The sequence below is a fragment of the Jaculus jaculus genome, chromosome 1, assembly GCF_020740685.1.
Source record: "Jaculus jaculus isolate mJacJac1 chromosome 1, mJacJac1.mat.Y.cur, whole genome shotgun sequence".
Classification (NCBI taxonomy): Eukaryota; Metazoa; Chordata; class Mammalia; order Rodentia; family Dipodidae; genus Jaculus; species Jaculus jaculus.
Window position 1 is genome coordinate 326,372,205 of NC_059102.1, and position 17,230 is coordinate 326,389,434.

At 39.9% G+C, this 17,230-nt stretch overlaps 1 protein-coding gene across 1 annotated transcript in view; it reads left to right on the forward strand.

The window, feature by feature from the left end:
- The window catches only part of Dnah14 (dynein axonemal heavy chain 14), a 278,677-nt gene that overhangs the window by 124,355 nt on the left and 137,092 nt on the right, over window positions 1-17,230 (forward strand). Inside the window, exons 37-41 of the mRNA XM_045144175.1 lie at window positions 627-842; window positions 4,382-4,472; window positions 6,711-6,919; window positions 8,129-8,381; window positions 12,679-12,751. Of these exons, the coding sequence (XP_045000110.1) occupies window positions 627-842; window positions 4,382-4,472; window positions 6,711-6,919; window positions 8,129-8,381; window positions 12,679-12,751 (842 nt within the window). The remainder of the gene's footprint in view (window positions 1-626; window positions 843-4,381; window positions 4,473-6,710; window positions 6,920-8,128; window positions 8,382-12,678; window positions 12,752-17,230) is intronic.

Here is a 17,230-nt window from a genome sequence, read left to right on the forward strand (position 1 = left end):
TGATTGTAAGGAAAGTATAAGAGAAAAGCAAAAGAGAACACCGGACTCGACCTCCGCAGACAGACTGTTTATTAAGAGAAACAGCGAGGGGCAGCAGCCTTCCCGTGGAATGAAGGCTGAAACACTGAGCCAGGCTGGGGTGCAAGCTTATAAGGAGGATCCTAAGCAACAGACTGCAATAGCTGCAGCTGATAAGAACATTGTAGCTGTTTGTGTCCTTGTTCCGAATGGGCTTCTTCAGCCAGGAATGTCTAAGGGGGGGCACTCAGATGGTCCCTGGTCCTTCAAGGCCATCTAGGCCAAGGGGAGTACATCATTCAGGGAAGGTGTCAAACTTAATGAGACCAAATACCTCTGTTGCTTCTTTCTTGCCTGCGAGCTTTAGGGTTAGTTTCTAACTCTTTAGTTCCCTTTAGTTTTCAGGGAAAGCTATTAACCCGTCAATGATTTCATACGATGCCTAATTAAAATAAGTCAATTTTTTATAGAGAATTCTCTATAGAGAATTTTTCTTTGATGTGAAAAATCTGTCCCAAAACCCACTGGTAACAACAGCGCAAAAAAATTAAATAGTTGAACTATAACTAATGCTTTTATAAACAACATTGGATTCCTCCCCCACCCAGATTCCAGGAAAAAAAGGAAAAATAGATGTTTGTATCTTAAATCCAAAATGTGTCACTGTCAATGAGCTATATGGACAATTGAATCCTAACACCATGGAATGGACTGATGGATTGTTATCAGCAGCTGTTCGAAATTACGTGTCTCTTAACGCTACAGAACACTCAGTGAAGGACAATGACTTTGGACTAAAGTCAAGACTCTCAGATATATCTAATGTAAGTTTAGTGAGGGTATGAGTGTTTTCACTTGACTAATGTGGACTGCAATGTGTTCAGGGACCAATATTAAAGCATCATTAGATACCTGTTAGCATAAAAGGGGAAAAGGTGTTTAAAACAGGCTTATAAAAGATAATATTATGTTATTTAAAAATAGAAAATATTGGGCTGGAGAGATTGCTTAGCAGTGAAGGTGCTGGCCTGCAAAGCCAAAGGACTCAGGCCCCCAGGACCCACATAAGCCAAATGCACAAAGTGGTATGTACATCTGGAGTAAAGGCCCTGACATGCTCATTCTCTCTCATCCTCTCTCTCTCTATCTCTCTCTCAAATAAATAAGTAAATAAATATTGAGTTTAAACTGTCAGTAATCCATAAATTAAAGATACTTGCTTTGAAGGGATTACAAAGTGAATTAAGTCTAAATGGAGAAGGAAAAGACCATGACATCAAAATAAGAGAGACTGATTGAGAGAGGGAGGGGATATGATGGAGAATGGAGTTTCAAAGGGGAAAGTCGGGGGAGGGAGGGCATTACCATGGGATATTATTTACAATCATGGAAGTTGTTAATAAAAAAATATTTTTAAGAATTATTAACCCTCTTATGGGGCTGGAGAAATGGCTTAGCAGTTAAGGCCCTTGCCTGCAAAGCCAAAGGACCGTGGTTCGATTCCTGAGGACCCACAGAAACCTGATGCACAAGGTGGTGCCATGCATCTGGAGTTTGCAATGGCTGGAAGCCCTGATGCACCCATTCTCTCTCTCTTTCTCTCTCTCTTTCTTCTTCTACTTCTACTTCTTCTTCTTTCTCTCTCTCAAATAAATAAATAAAAATAAAATATTTTTAAAAAGAATTATTAACCCTTTGAACTTAAACATAGAGCTATAAGCAAAGCTGGTGGTGCACATCTGTAATCTTATTACTTTAAGGATTTAGCTGGGAGGACCACAAGTGTGAACTAGCCTGGGCTACATAGTGAAACCTTGTCTAAAAAAAATACTGATGTATGTGAGAATTACTTGATGACAACTTGTAACATGTTTGCCCTGATTTCAACATCACACAACATATACTTGTATGATCATATACATATCACATGTAATGTTCTAATTAGGGTAAGCATAATTAACCCTGAACACTTGTCATTTCTTTATGATGAAAACATTTAAAAATCCTTTCTTGTAGCTTATTTCCTTTAAGTATGATAAAATACCTTTATGTTAAATATATGTACAGAATATCTTACTATCCGTATGCCCCTGCAGTGCAGTAGCATCTCAGCCCTTGTTGGTCCATCTCAGTACCTGTTAATAAAGTGTGGGTCTTGTTCTCCCCACCCTATGTTCTCCAGTCTCTGACAATTGCCGTTCTACTCTCTACTTCTGTAACTGTTAGATTTCACACATGATGTTTACATAATGGCTTCTAGTTCATCCATGACATCATACCTGAAAATTTTTGGCTTTTCTTTTTTTTTTTACAGCTAAAAAATATTCCACCATGTAGATGTACCACATTTTCAGTATCCATTCATGAGTTAGGCACTTAGGTGTCTATTTACTGCTTTCATTTAAAGTTTATTTTATATTATATATGTATTGCTAGGCTTTCTTTTTGATACGTATTTTATTACTGTTACCTCTAGAGCCTCCATTTTGTGATAGAAAATCCCCAGAACTAGAATACCTAGTTTTTTCTCTAAACCATAATTTTCCATTCCTAATTTTTTCTTCCTAATGAGATCAGTAACAGCCACCCCAACTTCTTTCCTACTAATGGGATTGATAACAGGCACTCCCATTTCCTCCTCTAATGGGATTAATGATGCAAAATCCTCTACTATTAAAACCTTACAGGCTGGAGGGTTGGCTTAGCAGCTAAGACGTTTGCCTGCAAAGCTGAAGGACCCAGGTTCAATTCCCCAGGACCCATATTAGCCAAATGCACAAGGGGGCACATGTGTCTGGAGTTTGGTTGCAGTGACTAGAGGCCCTGGCATGCTCATTCTCTCTCTCTAACTCCCTCTTTCTCTGTCAAATAAATAAAAATAAATTAATTAAAACCTTACATCCAGCTGGGCATGGTGATGCATGCCTTTAATCCCAGCACTCGGGAGACAGAGGTAGGAGGATCATTGTGAGCTCGAGGCCACCCTGAGACTACATAGTGAATTCCTGGTCAGCCTGGACTAGAGTGAGACCCTACCTCTGGGGAAAAAAAAATTCACATCCTTCCTCCTAAGAGCCCTTATAGCTATCTCAGTCTGTGGGCTCTGGATCCTCCTCTAAAGACCCTGTCTGCAGGTATTTACCCCCAAATAAACCTTGTGCTATAGCTGAGCCACTCAACATTGCCTTCTCTCCCTCTGCCATACTTACACATTACAATTACTTCCCTTCACTTTCAGTCTAGGTATGTTCTTTAGTTGAAGTGAATTTCTTGGAAGCAGTATATAATTGGGTCTTTTTTAAAAACTTTTTAAAAAAAATGTTCCTTTTTAATTGGATAATTTAATTATTTTACATTTAGGACAATTATTGGTTGGTAAGGTCTTACTGCATCTATTTTGTAACTTCTTTCCTAGTTTTGTTGAATAGCTTTTCTTTCTCCTTTTCTTCAACTTTGTGTGTTTGCACAATTACATGATTTTCTCTAGCAGTGTATTTTGCATGGCACTGTTTTGGTTTGGGTTGTGATAGGAATTGAACCTAGGACTTTGCAAAACTAGGCAAGCACTCTACCACCGAGTTACACCCTGAACCCTAAGAGAATAGTTTGATCCCTTCCGTTAGTCATCTCTCCTTCACTGTGACAAGGCAGAGAAAAACAATTCAAGGAAGAAAACATTAATTTTGGCTCAAGTTTTAATAGATTTTAATCAGTAGTTACTTGGCCCTGTTGTTTTTGGAGTTAAGGAGAAGCCAGTCATGGCAGGAAGCACATACTGAAACAAAACTACTCCCATAATGACAGCCAGGAAGCGGGTGAGAAGGAGAACATACGTCCTTCAGTGGCACACTGAATAAACCACTTCCTCCTCCTACTAGACTGCACCTTATCATGTTTCTATCACCTCCCCACTTGGGGGTCAACCCTTTCCTATGCCTTTGGGGGTTGGGGGGAGTATTCCAGATGCACACTACATAACATTTATTATTTTGGTGTGTCTGCCGTAGATTATTTTTACTTTGTGCTTGCCATGAGAATTACAAAAGACAACTTTCGATTAGAAAAAGCAAGTTTGAAATGATGAGTACTTGTGATTGTTTATATTGGCTGTCAAGTTGAGGAGATTTGTGAGGGATTATGTAGGTGAAGTTAGCCTCTGTGTATGCCTGTAAAGAATTACCTTGCAGAGGGCTCAGCTCTCACCGCAGTGGATTGCTGTGAGTCAGAGGCCAGCCTGGGCTACAGTGAGCCTCTGCCTCAAAAAAAATTAATAGATAGATAAATAGCAGTAGAGATATATAGATATTCATTGTGGTTGGAAAGTTTCATCAAATAAAAATTTAAACATTATTATATATTTTAGGTTTTTCAGGTTGGTTCCTCTTCTACAATAGACATGGACAATGTTTGTATGAAAGATGTAGAGAAAGATTTTAAAACTGCAGAAAGTCATGGTGAGTGTCATTCATTCAGTAAAGGTGAATAATATAGAAAACAAGATTTGAGCCAATGTGAGCTATATTTACATATTTACATACACTTGGGAATAATGATGATTTGTCCCTCCACAGTTTTTTTCCTCAAGTGTTTACTTAAAATTTGTATAACATCACCTGTATTACAACATATATAGGTAGATAAACATGAAATGTAATTACTAAGGTTTAAATAACTCTTACACTTAGAAACAGCTGTCAGTCTACTACAAGGACCAAGTATTCATTAAAGGTAAAAGTAATGATGTGAGAAACAGCAGAGACAGCCTATAATCACTCTATCTCTGAACAGGGACTTTGAACAGTCCAGAAATCGTACACCCTAGCAGATTCATCCCAAGTGAACTGCATGTCCTCCATATGCAAGAGACTTCCATGTGTGCCATGGGACAGAACGTGTGGACCTTGCGGTCTCTGTCCCAGAGGGACTGTGGTTCTGGTGGAGGAGCCCCAGCCTTTGCTTTCCCTCCCTCAGGTTGAACCTCATAGAAGCTTTTCCGCCACTACTGCAATTATGATCTTACTTCTAAAAAGACTTCTGGACTGGAGAGATGGCTTAGTGGTTAAGGCGCTTGCCTGCGAAGCCTAGAGATCCATGTTCAAATTTCCAGGTCCCACAAAGACACACAATGATGCAAGCGCACAATGTCCCACATGCACACAAGGGGGTCACACACATCTGGAATTGGTTCACAGTGGCTGAAAGGCTCTGACACACCTATTCTGTCTATCTCTCTCTCTCTCTCTCAATTAAATAATAATAATAATAATAACTTCTGCTCTGTCTACTTTCCTGAGGTTTTATGTGTCATTTTCAGGACAGCATAATAACTGGGCACAGTTTCCCTTATGAGGTTGTAGGATGACTTCCAGCCACCTACAGCCCATCTTCACAGTGATGGTTACTTGGCTACTCCGTCTGCTCTATGTGGTTCCTCTGGGATATGCTAATATCTTTTAGGTCATTAGCTATTTTTTGTCTGTATAGTGACCTGTTCACACCTCCCTATACTGACCAATATGTTTTCTAACATTATTGAGTGTGGTGGGCTCTGAAGCATGTTGTGCAATAGTCTTAATGTTTATATTCTCCTCCCTCAAAAAAAAAAAAAAAAATTCCTAACCCTGAAGCTAATGCTTTTGGATATGGAACTTTGGGGGAAAGATTAAGGAGGGTTCTGACCCTGGGAGTGGGATTAGTGCCCTATACTAGATGCTCTCTACACTTATGACTAGATCAGTGCCTTGTCAAAGAGACCCATGGGGAGCTGAGCGTGGTGGCACACACCTGTAATCCCAGCACTCGGGAGGCAGAGGTAGGAGGATCACCATGAGTTTGAGACCACCTGAGACTACATAGTGAATTCCAGGTCAGCCTGAGCTAGAGTGAGACCCTACCGTGAACCCCTCCTCTCTCAAAAAAAGAGACCCATGGGTATCCAGTACCCTTTTAATCATGTGAATATGCAGTGACAAGAAGTTGTCCTGTGAATTAAGAAGCTCTCTCTCTCCTTGCAAATAAGCAATAAAAATATTAAATAAAAAAAAGCAGAAGCTGACTCTCGCCAAACATTGAGCCCACCAGCCTCTAGATCTTGGACTTACAGCCTCCAGAACTGTGCAGAAGAAATACCTGTGGTTTATAAGATGCCCAACCAAAGATATTTTGTTGCAGCACTCCAAAGATGGCAAAGATGGAAAGAGCAATAACTAGGTCCCAAATGTGATGGACTCTAACTTTTGTTTGATTCTTTGATTTCCCTTTGTGATTTTCCATGACAACACCTCAGAATTATCCCTGAGTAGAAGGAACAGGCCCACAAGTCATATCATTAGGCAACAGATGGAATCATGATTCTTTCCCCTCTCCAAATTCAAGGGTTGATTGCCTAATTCAATGAGCTAAGAATATCTGGACAAATGTGTATAACATTGTTAAGTATATTACTGACCTATAATAAATACTGGAGTGTGCATATAAGCATATGCTTTTTTCTAAGGGTGCTAATCCCACTCAGGAAGGTGGTGCATATCTGGAAGAGGCCACAGTATAATGCAAGAGACCACACACTCTGCTGTTTCCTTGGACATTATTTTCATCGTAGATAATATTTTCTAAATAACATGGGAAATGTGTGAAGTTTAAGTCTTAGATTAGTCTCAGATGCATTAATTTTTCTCTCTCTCTCTCTCAAGATTTTGATTGGCAGTGGATTATCTTAGATGGTCCAGTGGACACCTTCTGGGTAGAAAATCTAAACACTGTGTTAGATGACACCCGAACACTGTGTCTGGCTAACAGTGAAAGAATTGCCCTGACTAACAGAATAAGAGTCATTTTTGAAGTGGACAGTATCTCTCAGTCCAGTCCTGCTGTTGTCAGCCGGTGTGCGATGGTGTACATGGTAAGTCTTAAAAAACTGATTTATTGACAAATTAAGTGTGTTGTTTAGGATAGCAACAAGTCATTATCAATAGTATTTTAATGTGATTAAGCTAAGTGACCTCAGTAATAGTTCAGGAGCTTTGTGTCCGATAAAGCATCATAGTCCAGAAGTGATTTCAAGTCAACAGGTTTGGCTGCTGGTAGGCATTATTTTATCAACAAAGGAAAGATTGCTCTGAAGCCTTTTCTTAATTTATGTCCTTTATGGAGATTTTTTTTTTTTTTTTTTTGGTTTTTGTTTGTTTGTTTCAAGGTAGGGTATCACACTATAGCCCAGGCTGGCTTCAAACTCAAAGTGATCCTCCTACCTCTGCCTCCCAAGAGCTGGGATTTAAGGCAGGCACCACCAACGTCCTGTTATGATTCTTATAACTTGGAAAAACCATTAACAAGGCAGTAGTGAGTAGACAAAAAACATACCCAAAACAAATGTCTAGCATGAAATTCATTACTACCTATTTGAGTCCCCCTTCTTCAACATGCTTAGTGGAAAGTGATGAATAAGGCTAATGGTCCTGGGTTCCTTCCAGGTGATCAGCATCCCTCAGCATCTCACCCAGCCTCAACACACCTCCCATGTAGAATAAAGCTGAGAGGGCTGGAGAGATGATTTAGCGGTTAAGTGCTTGCCTGTGAAGCCTCAGGATCCCGGTTCGAGGCTCGATTCCCCAGGTCCCACGTTAGCCAGATGCACATGAGGGCGCAAGCATCTGGAGTTCGTTTGCAGTGGCTGGAGGCCCTGGTGCGCCCATTCTCTCTCTCTTCTCTCCCTATCTGCCTCTTTCTCTGTCTGTCACTATCAAATAAATAAAAATAAAATTAAGAAAAATAAAAAAAAAAAGAATAAAGCTGAGAGAATAAGGCTAATGGTCCTGGGCTCCTTCCAGGTGATAGCGTCCCTTAGCATCTATACACAGCCTCAACACACCTCCCTCATGGAATACCCAGTGACTTGTTTTCTTATAAGACCATGGTTAAAACTCAAATATCATTCCAGATAATGGCAAGTTCTTAAGTTGTTTTGATCATTTTAGCTTTGATTCATACATAATAAAGCAAAGCCACATCTCGCATGAGAAACAAGAAATAAAAAACATAGTCAAAAAAGTAGAACACTGTATTTTTATGATTCCTTAACACAAGATTTTCTTGTGCTTTTGTTTATTAGGACCCTGTTGATCTGGGATGGAAGCCTTATATTAAGTCATGGCTTTTGAAAACTTCTAAATTTTTAAGTCAGTCAGGAATTAACTGCCTTGAATTCTTGATTAACACAAGTGTTACAGAAGGACTAACATTTTTAAAGAAGAATAAGAAATTTCAATCATATCCTGTACAGGACTTAACAGCTGTTGTAACCCTCTGCAGAATTCTAGATGCTTTCTTTGAGTTTATGAGTACAAGAGGAGGATTCGGAAAAAGTGAGTTTTTTCTCCTTATGTCATATGAATGATAGTGTATCTTAACTACCCAGGGGCAGTTTGTCACCTTCTATTAGATTTTTTTTCCCATTATATTTTTTTGTTTGTTTTTTTCAAGGTAGGGTCTCACTCTAGCCCAGGCTGACCTGGAATTCACTATGTAGTCTCAGGCTGGCCTGAACTCACCACGATCTTCCTATCTCTGCCTCCTGAGTGCTGGTATTAAAGGTGTGCACCACCATGCCCAGTCCCATTAGATTTTATATAAGAAATATATAGACAAGAAGGTCAGGTGTGTTCTGTCTGTCTGGATCAACAGCAGACATGTACGTAGACTAAGCAGAAACCCTCCACAGAGATTTTCAATAAAAGTAAAATCATACAAAATCCAGTAGAAATAACTAGAGTAGCCCTGCTGAAAAGTAGAAAAAAATCAAATTGTGCCAGGCGTGGAGGCGCACACCTTTAACCCCAGCACTGGGGAAGCAGAGGTAGGAGGATCGCCATGAGTTCGAGGTCAGCCTGAGACTACATAGTGAATTCCAGGTTAACCTGGGCTAGAGCAAAACCCTACCTCGAAAAACCAAAAAAAAAGAAAGAAAACTCAAATTGCAAGCAACAGATAGATAACAGAACACCCAATCAGCAATTACCATACCCAGCAGAAATGAATGGAGAAGCAGTCAGTGTGAATTCCAGATCAAGAAGTGCCTGGGGCAGAAGTCTTCTCCTCCAGAGAGGTTTCCAATTCAGCAGTTCCCACCACAAGCAATGGGATAAACAGCTGTGTTCTCTGCTCAAGTCTTAAGCTTTGAGGGAGGGGCAGACAGTCTGGGGGACTTACCTTCCAGCTGTTCCCAAGGGTGCAGTGTTTTTACTCTTGGGCTATTTTCTCCTTTCATCTTGTCACATCCAAATAAATGCATTGTGAGCTGAAGACATTAAAGTAAATGATGAGCTTAATAGACCTAAGCTGCTATTATATAAGGTTTGAAGCGTGTGTCCCTATAAAAGCTCATGTGTTAGAGGCTCAGTTCCCAGCTGGCTGTACTGTTTTGGGAGGTTCTACAAACAGTAGGACTTGTGACCTGAGGGAATAGGTCACTGGGTGAAGTTACTAAGGGATATCTTGCCCCTGTTTCTTTCCTCTCTTGCTATCTCTGCTTCTTGGCCACTATGAAGCAAACACTTACTTTCTCCATACTCCCAACTCCATGGATGCAGGATCAGTGAAGCCAAAGACTAATATAATAAAATGTCTTAAACTATAAAAAAAAAACTTCTTCCTCCTTAAAGTTATTTATATCAAGTATTTTGTCATGGAGATAGGGAAAGTGAATAATATATAAAAAATTGGTACCAGAAATAGGGGTCATTACTGTGACTAAACCTGACTATGTGGTGCTTAAGCTTTTGGAACTAGTTTGGGGGAAGAATATAATATAGTTTGAAGATGTGGGTTATGAAAGTCCTAGAATGCTATAAGCAGAGCTTAGTGAGTGATGCTCGTGGGAGCTAAAAGACCACAGTGCTAACAGATGTGAGCAGTAAAGACTAGGCTAAGCTTTCAGGTTGAAATAAGGGCTTTACTGGGAATTGGACCAGAAGCCATTCATTTAGGGAAAGAATTTGTCCATGACCTGAGACTTTGAGGGAAGCTGAATTTAAAGGTATGCTCGAATTAATTTGGCAGAGGAAATTTCAAGGCAACATCGCATTTGAGCTATGACATGGTTATTTGCATGCTACTTTAAACAAGGTTTATAGTGAGAACAGGAAACAAAAAGCAGATAAGAAATATTTTTAAAACTTTCAGGTTTATCAGAAAATCTAGTGTAATATTGAGGCCACCCTGAGACTACATAGTGAATTCCAGGCCAGCCTGGGTTAGAGAGAGAGACCCTACCTCAAAAAACAAAATAAAACAAAAAGTCTCTGAATCTGAGCTGGAGACATGGCTTAGAAGTTAAGGCACTTGCCTGCAAAACCAAAGGACCCAGGTTTGATTCCTCAGGACTCAGGTAAGCCAGATGCACAGGGGAACACACGTGTGGAGTTTGTTTGCAGTGGCTGAAGGCCCTGGCATATCCATTCTCTCTCTATCTGCCTCTCTTGCCTGTCTCTCTCACTCACATAAATAAATAAAATAAAAGTCTCTGAATCTATGAGACAAACTAAGTACAGTCTCTTTGAAGTTGTTCACATCACGAATTCAGTTATAGTTGAGAAAAGTAATACCATCTAAACATCATAGATTTGCCTAGCCTATCAAACATTCAGAATATTTGCATTAGACTATATTTTGATAAAATTACCTTACATGTCTATTTTACAATAGTGTTGAGTATCTTGTGTAATTTATTTGAACTATACTAAAAGTGACAAACAATGATGGTCTGGGTACATATTTTCACCAGCATAACTTTAACAATCATAAGTTGAGCTATAACTAAATTAGGTATTGTTATTTGGCAATATATACTGAAAATATTGATGTATGTACTCATCAAGCTAAATTGGGAAGATATGAATATCAAGTTAATTTGTAACAGGGTCATCTCAGCTAAGCCTGAGGATGTGGAAGGCTGTGCACCTTGGGGGGAGCTTCTTGAAGGCAAGAGCTCACAGCTTCTCCAAAGATTTCCTGATGTCATAAACATAAACAAACAACACATGATCTGATCTGATGCAAACTCATGATCTGTCTTAGGTTCAGACTCCCCATAGCTTTGAGTGTCTGAAACTGAATAAAGCTGAGAGTACAGTCAGTTCAAGAAGCCCTCAAGTGTATCCCCTAACACTCCTTTAAATCATATTTTGCATGTTGTATGTTCATTTCACATTCATCCAAACACTGCTGGATAGTGAATATGCATCTACTCTGCCTTACTGTTGTTGCTCGTGACTTTTATTTTAAAAATCTAAGAAGTATAAAAATACTTATGCACAAGCAGTTGTATATGTGGCAGAATTATTTACAATCATAAAAAGAATGTAGGGCTGGAGAGATGACTTACCAGTTAAGCACTTGCCTGTGAAGCCTAAGGACTCCCATTTGAGGCTCGATTCCCCAGGACCCATGTAAGCCAGATGCACAAGGGGGTGCATGCATCTGGAGTTCCTTTGCAGTGGCTGGAGGCCGTGGTACGCCCATTCTCCCTCCCTCCCTCCCTCTCTCTCTCTCTCTCTCTCTCTCTCTCTCTCTCTCTCTCTCTGTTGCTCTCAAATAAATAAAAATAAACAAAAAATGTGAATTTCAATAATAGGACAATGGCTTAATTATGACACAACAAAATCATGTTTGAAAGGACTTGTAGTGACAAGAAATAGGCTTGAAATAAAAACAGAGGATAAAAACATAATGGGCTGGAGGGATTGCTTAATGGTTAAGGCATTTACCTGCAAAGCCAAAGGACCCAGGTTCGATTCCCCAGGACCCACATTATCCAGATGCACAGGAGGGCACACGTGTCTGGAGTTTGTTCGCAGTGGCTAGAAGCCCTGGCACACCTATTCTCCCCCCCCCCTTTCACTGTCAAATAAATAAGTAAATAAATAATTTTTTAAAAATCATAAGATTTTGCTTTGATCAGATGTGGTAGCATAGGCCTTTAATCCTGGCCCTCAGAGGGTGAGGTAGGAGGATTACTGTGAATTTCAAGATCAGCCTGGTGCTACAGAGTGATTTCCAGGTCAGCCTGGGCTAGAATGAGACCCTGACTCAAAAATAAAACAAAACATAATCAAGCAAAAGAAAAAGAAATATACCAACATTTTAGTGATTATTATTATGGGTGAAAAATTATAACTTTTTTCTATATTTTGTAGCTGTTCTACAAAAAGTATATTTCATTTCAATATTAAGAGTGCAGTAAACAAACAAACAAAAAAAAAAACCTAGGGCTGGGTGTGGTGGCACATGCCTTTAATCTCAGCACTCGGGAGGCAGAGGTAGGAAGATCACCATGAGTTTGAGGCCACCTACATAGTGAGTTCTAGGTCAGCCTGGGCTAGAGTGAGACCCTACCTCAAAAGACCAAAAAACAAGAGTGCAGGTATTAGGGAAATTAACTGGAAAGAAGAGTGAGCCCTCATTTATTCAGTATTTCTCTGGTGAATGGGTTACTTAGACAGAAAAGCTGGGGGTGAGGGTAGGAGAAATGCCCATAATCTGCCTAAGATGCTATATGCAAAACAAAGATTGTAGCTAAATGATATAATCAGTTAAGCCTTATTATCTAGCCAACTAAATTCTAGGTCTGTTGTTAATTGTGCGAAAATTCTTTCCTTTCCAAAGGTGATGCTCCAAATGACAGTTCAACTAAGGAGACTAAATTTGTGAATCTCAATTTCAAGGACCCAGAAAGACCGTGAGTTATATTCATGTAACAAGCAGGTTTGTGAGTTATATTCATGTAACAAACAAGCAGGTTTGTGAGTTGTAGTCATGTAACAAGCAGGTTTTAGTATCTACTAGGCTCCAAACACTCAAGTACACCATCATTCTTTTCAATAGACCTTGCTTTGTGAGTTCTTCACATTAAGGTCTATTTTATTCCAATATTGAATCTTTGTGTAGCTAATATGAAACCACCAGGTTTTCATGCTGTTTATAAATAAGAGGCATGCTGGGCGTGGTGGTACACACCTTTAATCTCAGGACTCGGGAGACAGAGGTAGAAGGATCACCATCAGTTCAAGGCCATCCTGAGACTACATAGTGAATTCCAGGTCAGCCTGAGCTAGAGTGAGACCCTACCTCAAAAATAACTTAATTAATTAATTAATTAATTAATAATAATAAGAGGCATTATATGAATATTCATCCAGGCTCTGTAAACATTTGAGAAACAGAATTAATGTGAATTTTTTATACATTAACTGAGAACGATTTTACCAGTTACTAAATATTTTAAGCTTCACCTCATAACACTAAAATAATAATGTGATATTAGGTGTCTAAAATAGAACCTAATGCATAGTCACATGCTCAATAAATTACAGCTATGCAATTATTAGTTAAACATTTCTTTGGCTTCTTGTTTTGGAGAATGTTGGGACCTGCACGCATTCATACGAGACCCTGAGACATTCATGTCACATTTGCTTTTGAAAGTTGAAACCTAAATATGATTTCTACTCTGTCTGCTCTGCCTTCACACCCACTCACCTGCCACATTTTGATTCTGGCATTCTAGCCCAGATCTCCAACACCTCTTGTCTGTAGTGTTGCAATAACTCCTAATCAGTTTCCCCAGTTCCTCTAGTCCATTCTCAACATAACAATGAGAGATTTATTTTTATTGTTTTATTAAGTGGTGAGTAGCCACAGAAGAATATTATTAAGGGCTGGAGAGATGGCTTAGCGGTTAAGCACTTACCTCTGAAGCGTAAGGACCCTGGTTTGGGGCCTGATTCCCCAGGACCCACGTAGGCCAGATGCACAAGGGGGTGCATGCATCTGGAGTTCATTTGCAGTGTCTGGAGGCCCTGGCACACCCATTCTCTTTCTATCTGCCTCTTTCTCTGTCACTCTCAAATAAATAAAAATAAACAAAACAAATTTTTAAAGAATATTATTAAATATGTAAATAATATAAATAACAATGCCACAAACACCCAAGTGTACATTATCACTATTTTTTTTTAATTTTTTTTAATTTATTTATTTGAGAGTGACAGACACAGAGAGAAAGACAGAGAGAGAGAGAGAGAGAGAGAGAGAGAGAGAGAGAATGGGCGCGCCAGGGCTTCCAGCCTCTGCAAACAAATTCCAGACGCGTGCGCCCCCTTGTGCATCTGGCTAACGTGGGACCTGGGGAACCGAGCCTCGAACCGGGGGCCTTAGGCTTCATAGGCAAGCGCTTAACCGCTAAGCCATCTCTCCAGCCCGCATTATCACTATTTTTGAAGTGTCCTATCTACTCTCCTTGAAAATATATTATGCCATCCCATCATGTGAAACAACTATGACCTTGAAGTTTTATTTACTAATATATTCCCAAATAATACCCTTTTTAGCTTTGCTGTTTGTTATGGTACTAGGGATTGAATCTAGCTTTGTACATGCTACACAAGTGCTCTACCACTGAGCTAGATCCCCAGCCTTTAGTTTTTACACAGGATCTTGCTAAGTTGCTCAAACTGCCCTTGGACTTTTTCATTCATTCTTTCTTTTTTTAAAAAAAATTGTTTATATTTATTTATTTATTTATGAGCAATAGACAGAGAAAGAATGGGTGCACTAGGGCCTCTAGCCACTGTAAATGAACTCCAGATACATGCACCACCATGTGCATCTGGCTTATGTGGGTCCTGGGGAATCGAACCTGCCTCCTTTGGCTTTGTAGGCAAATACCCTAACTGCTAAGCCATCTCTCTAGCCCTGGCCTTGAACTGTATTTTTAATTTTTTTTTGTTTATTTTTATTTATTTTAAAGTGACAGACAGAGAGAGAAAGAGGCAGAGAGAGAGAGAGAGGGAGGGAGGGAGAATGGGAGTACCAGAGTCTCCAGGCACTGCAAACGAACTCCAGATGTGGGTGCCCCCTTGTGCATCTGGCTAACATGGGTCCTGGGGAATTGAGCCTCAAACTGAGGTCCTTAGACTTCACAGGCAAGCACTTAACCGCTAAGCCATCTCTCTAGCCCTGGCCTTGAACCTTTTATCTTCCTTCCTCAGTCTTCCTATTAGCTGAGATCACAGGCCTCAATCTACCATCATTGCTCCTGTCACCATAAGACTCAAGGTCTACCAACCAGAGACAACCTAAGTGACCTAGACTGGAAAAGTGTCTCCCCACATTCACACTGGCCCATCATAGCCAGGTTCAACTAGATCATCCTAAGACTCTGCTAGGAGGAATGCAGAGTGAATAATATGTGATACTTAAATTGTCAGATCCTCTCCCAAAGACAAGTAAACACTCTGCTAATAAATTAACCTACAATAAAAATGAAATTAAAGCCAGGTGTGGTGGCACATGCCTTTATTCCCAGCACTCAGGAAGCAGAGGTAGGAGGATTGCCATGCGTTCAAGGCCACCCTGAGAGTACACAGTGAATTCCAGGTCAGCCTGGGCTAGAGACCCTACCTTAAAAAAAAAAAAGAAGAAATTAAAGTTGAAAACCCGTATATAGTGTCTAAATAAAAACATACACATAGAGCCGGGCATGGTGGCACACACCTTTAATCCCAGTACTCGGGAGGCAGAGGTAGGAGGATCACTGTGAGTTCCAGGCCACCCTGAGATCACATAGTGAATTCCAGGTCAGCCTGAGCTAGATTAGGACCCTACCTCAAAAGTGCATGTATGTATGTGTATATATATATATATATATATATATATATATATATATATATATATACACACACATATACATATATATGTATATATACATCTATTTACATATATTTAACATGTACATATAGGAAATAAAAACATAAAATTGTATCATTAAAGGTATATCATAATAAAAGTATATGTACCTAAATAAAGATATATGGTAAATAAAAAGCCAGGCGTGGTGGCGCACGCCTTTAATCCCAGCACTTGGGAGGCAAAGGTAGGAGGCTCACTGTGAGTTCAAGGCCACCCTGAGACTCCATAGTGAATTCCAGATCAGCCTGGGCTAGAGTGAGACCCTACCTTGAAAAACTGAAAAAAAAAACAAAAATAAAGATATATGGTAAATAAAGATGTGACCATATTAAAAATACATCCTGGGGGGAGCTGGAGATATGGCTTAGTGGTTATGGCACTTGTCTGCAAAGCCTAGGGATCCAGGTTCAATTTCCCAGCACCCACAAAAGCCAGATGTACAAGGGGGCACATGTGCCTGGAGTTTGCTAGAGGCCCTGGCATGTGCTCTCTCTCTCTCTCTCTCTCTCTCTCTCTCTCTCTCTTTCTCTCTCTCTCTCTCTCAAATTTAATTAACTAATTAAATTTTTCAAAATCATTTTAAAATTCATACTGGGACAATAGATGTATATTAGGGATTGGAGAGATTGCTCAGTAGATAAGTGCTTGCCATGCAAATGTGAATACGTGCTTAGAGACGCCAGACCCACCTGAAAGCCAGGGGCTGTGGCAGGTGTCTATAATTCTAGCTCAGAATTCCCTGAAAGCTCACGGGTCAGCAGCCTGGAGAACACAGTCGAGAACAGCAAGACTCCCTGTTGCAAACTAGGTAGAAGGTGAGGACTGACTCCTAAAGTTGTCCTCTGACCTCCACATGTGTGCCCTGGCACACGCGTACCAGCACTCATAGACATATACACACACACATTATGCACATGCATCAATTAAATGTATATATGCATATATGGATATATATAGTTACATACCACTGTCTTGTGCATGTGCTACTTTAAAAATAAATGCAAAAACTAGTGTATGTAACTTACCAAAATAAAACTTATGTATTAGCTCAAAATTTTTCATATCAACAATTTATTTCAATTTTTAAAATTTTGTTTTTGTTTTTGTTTTTTTTGTTGTTGTTTTTTGTTTTTTGAGGTAGAGTCTCACTCTAGCCCAGGCTGACCTGAAATTCACTATGTAGTCTCAGGGTGGCCTCGAACTCATGGCGATCCTACTACCTCTGCCTCCCAAGTTCTGGGATTAAAGGCGTGTGCCACCATGCCCGGTTCAATTTTTAAAATTTTAACTTATTTATATATGTGTGTGTGTGTTTGTGTGTGCACGCACACGTACAAGCACATTTGCATGCGCATAGGTCTCTTGTTGCTGCAGACAAATGCCAGTCTGCCTTATGTGGGTGACTGGGGAATTGAACCCCTGTGCTGGCAGGTTTTCCAAACAAGTGCCTTGAGTCATTGAGCCAGCT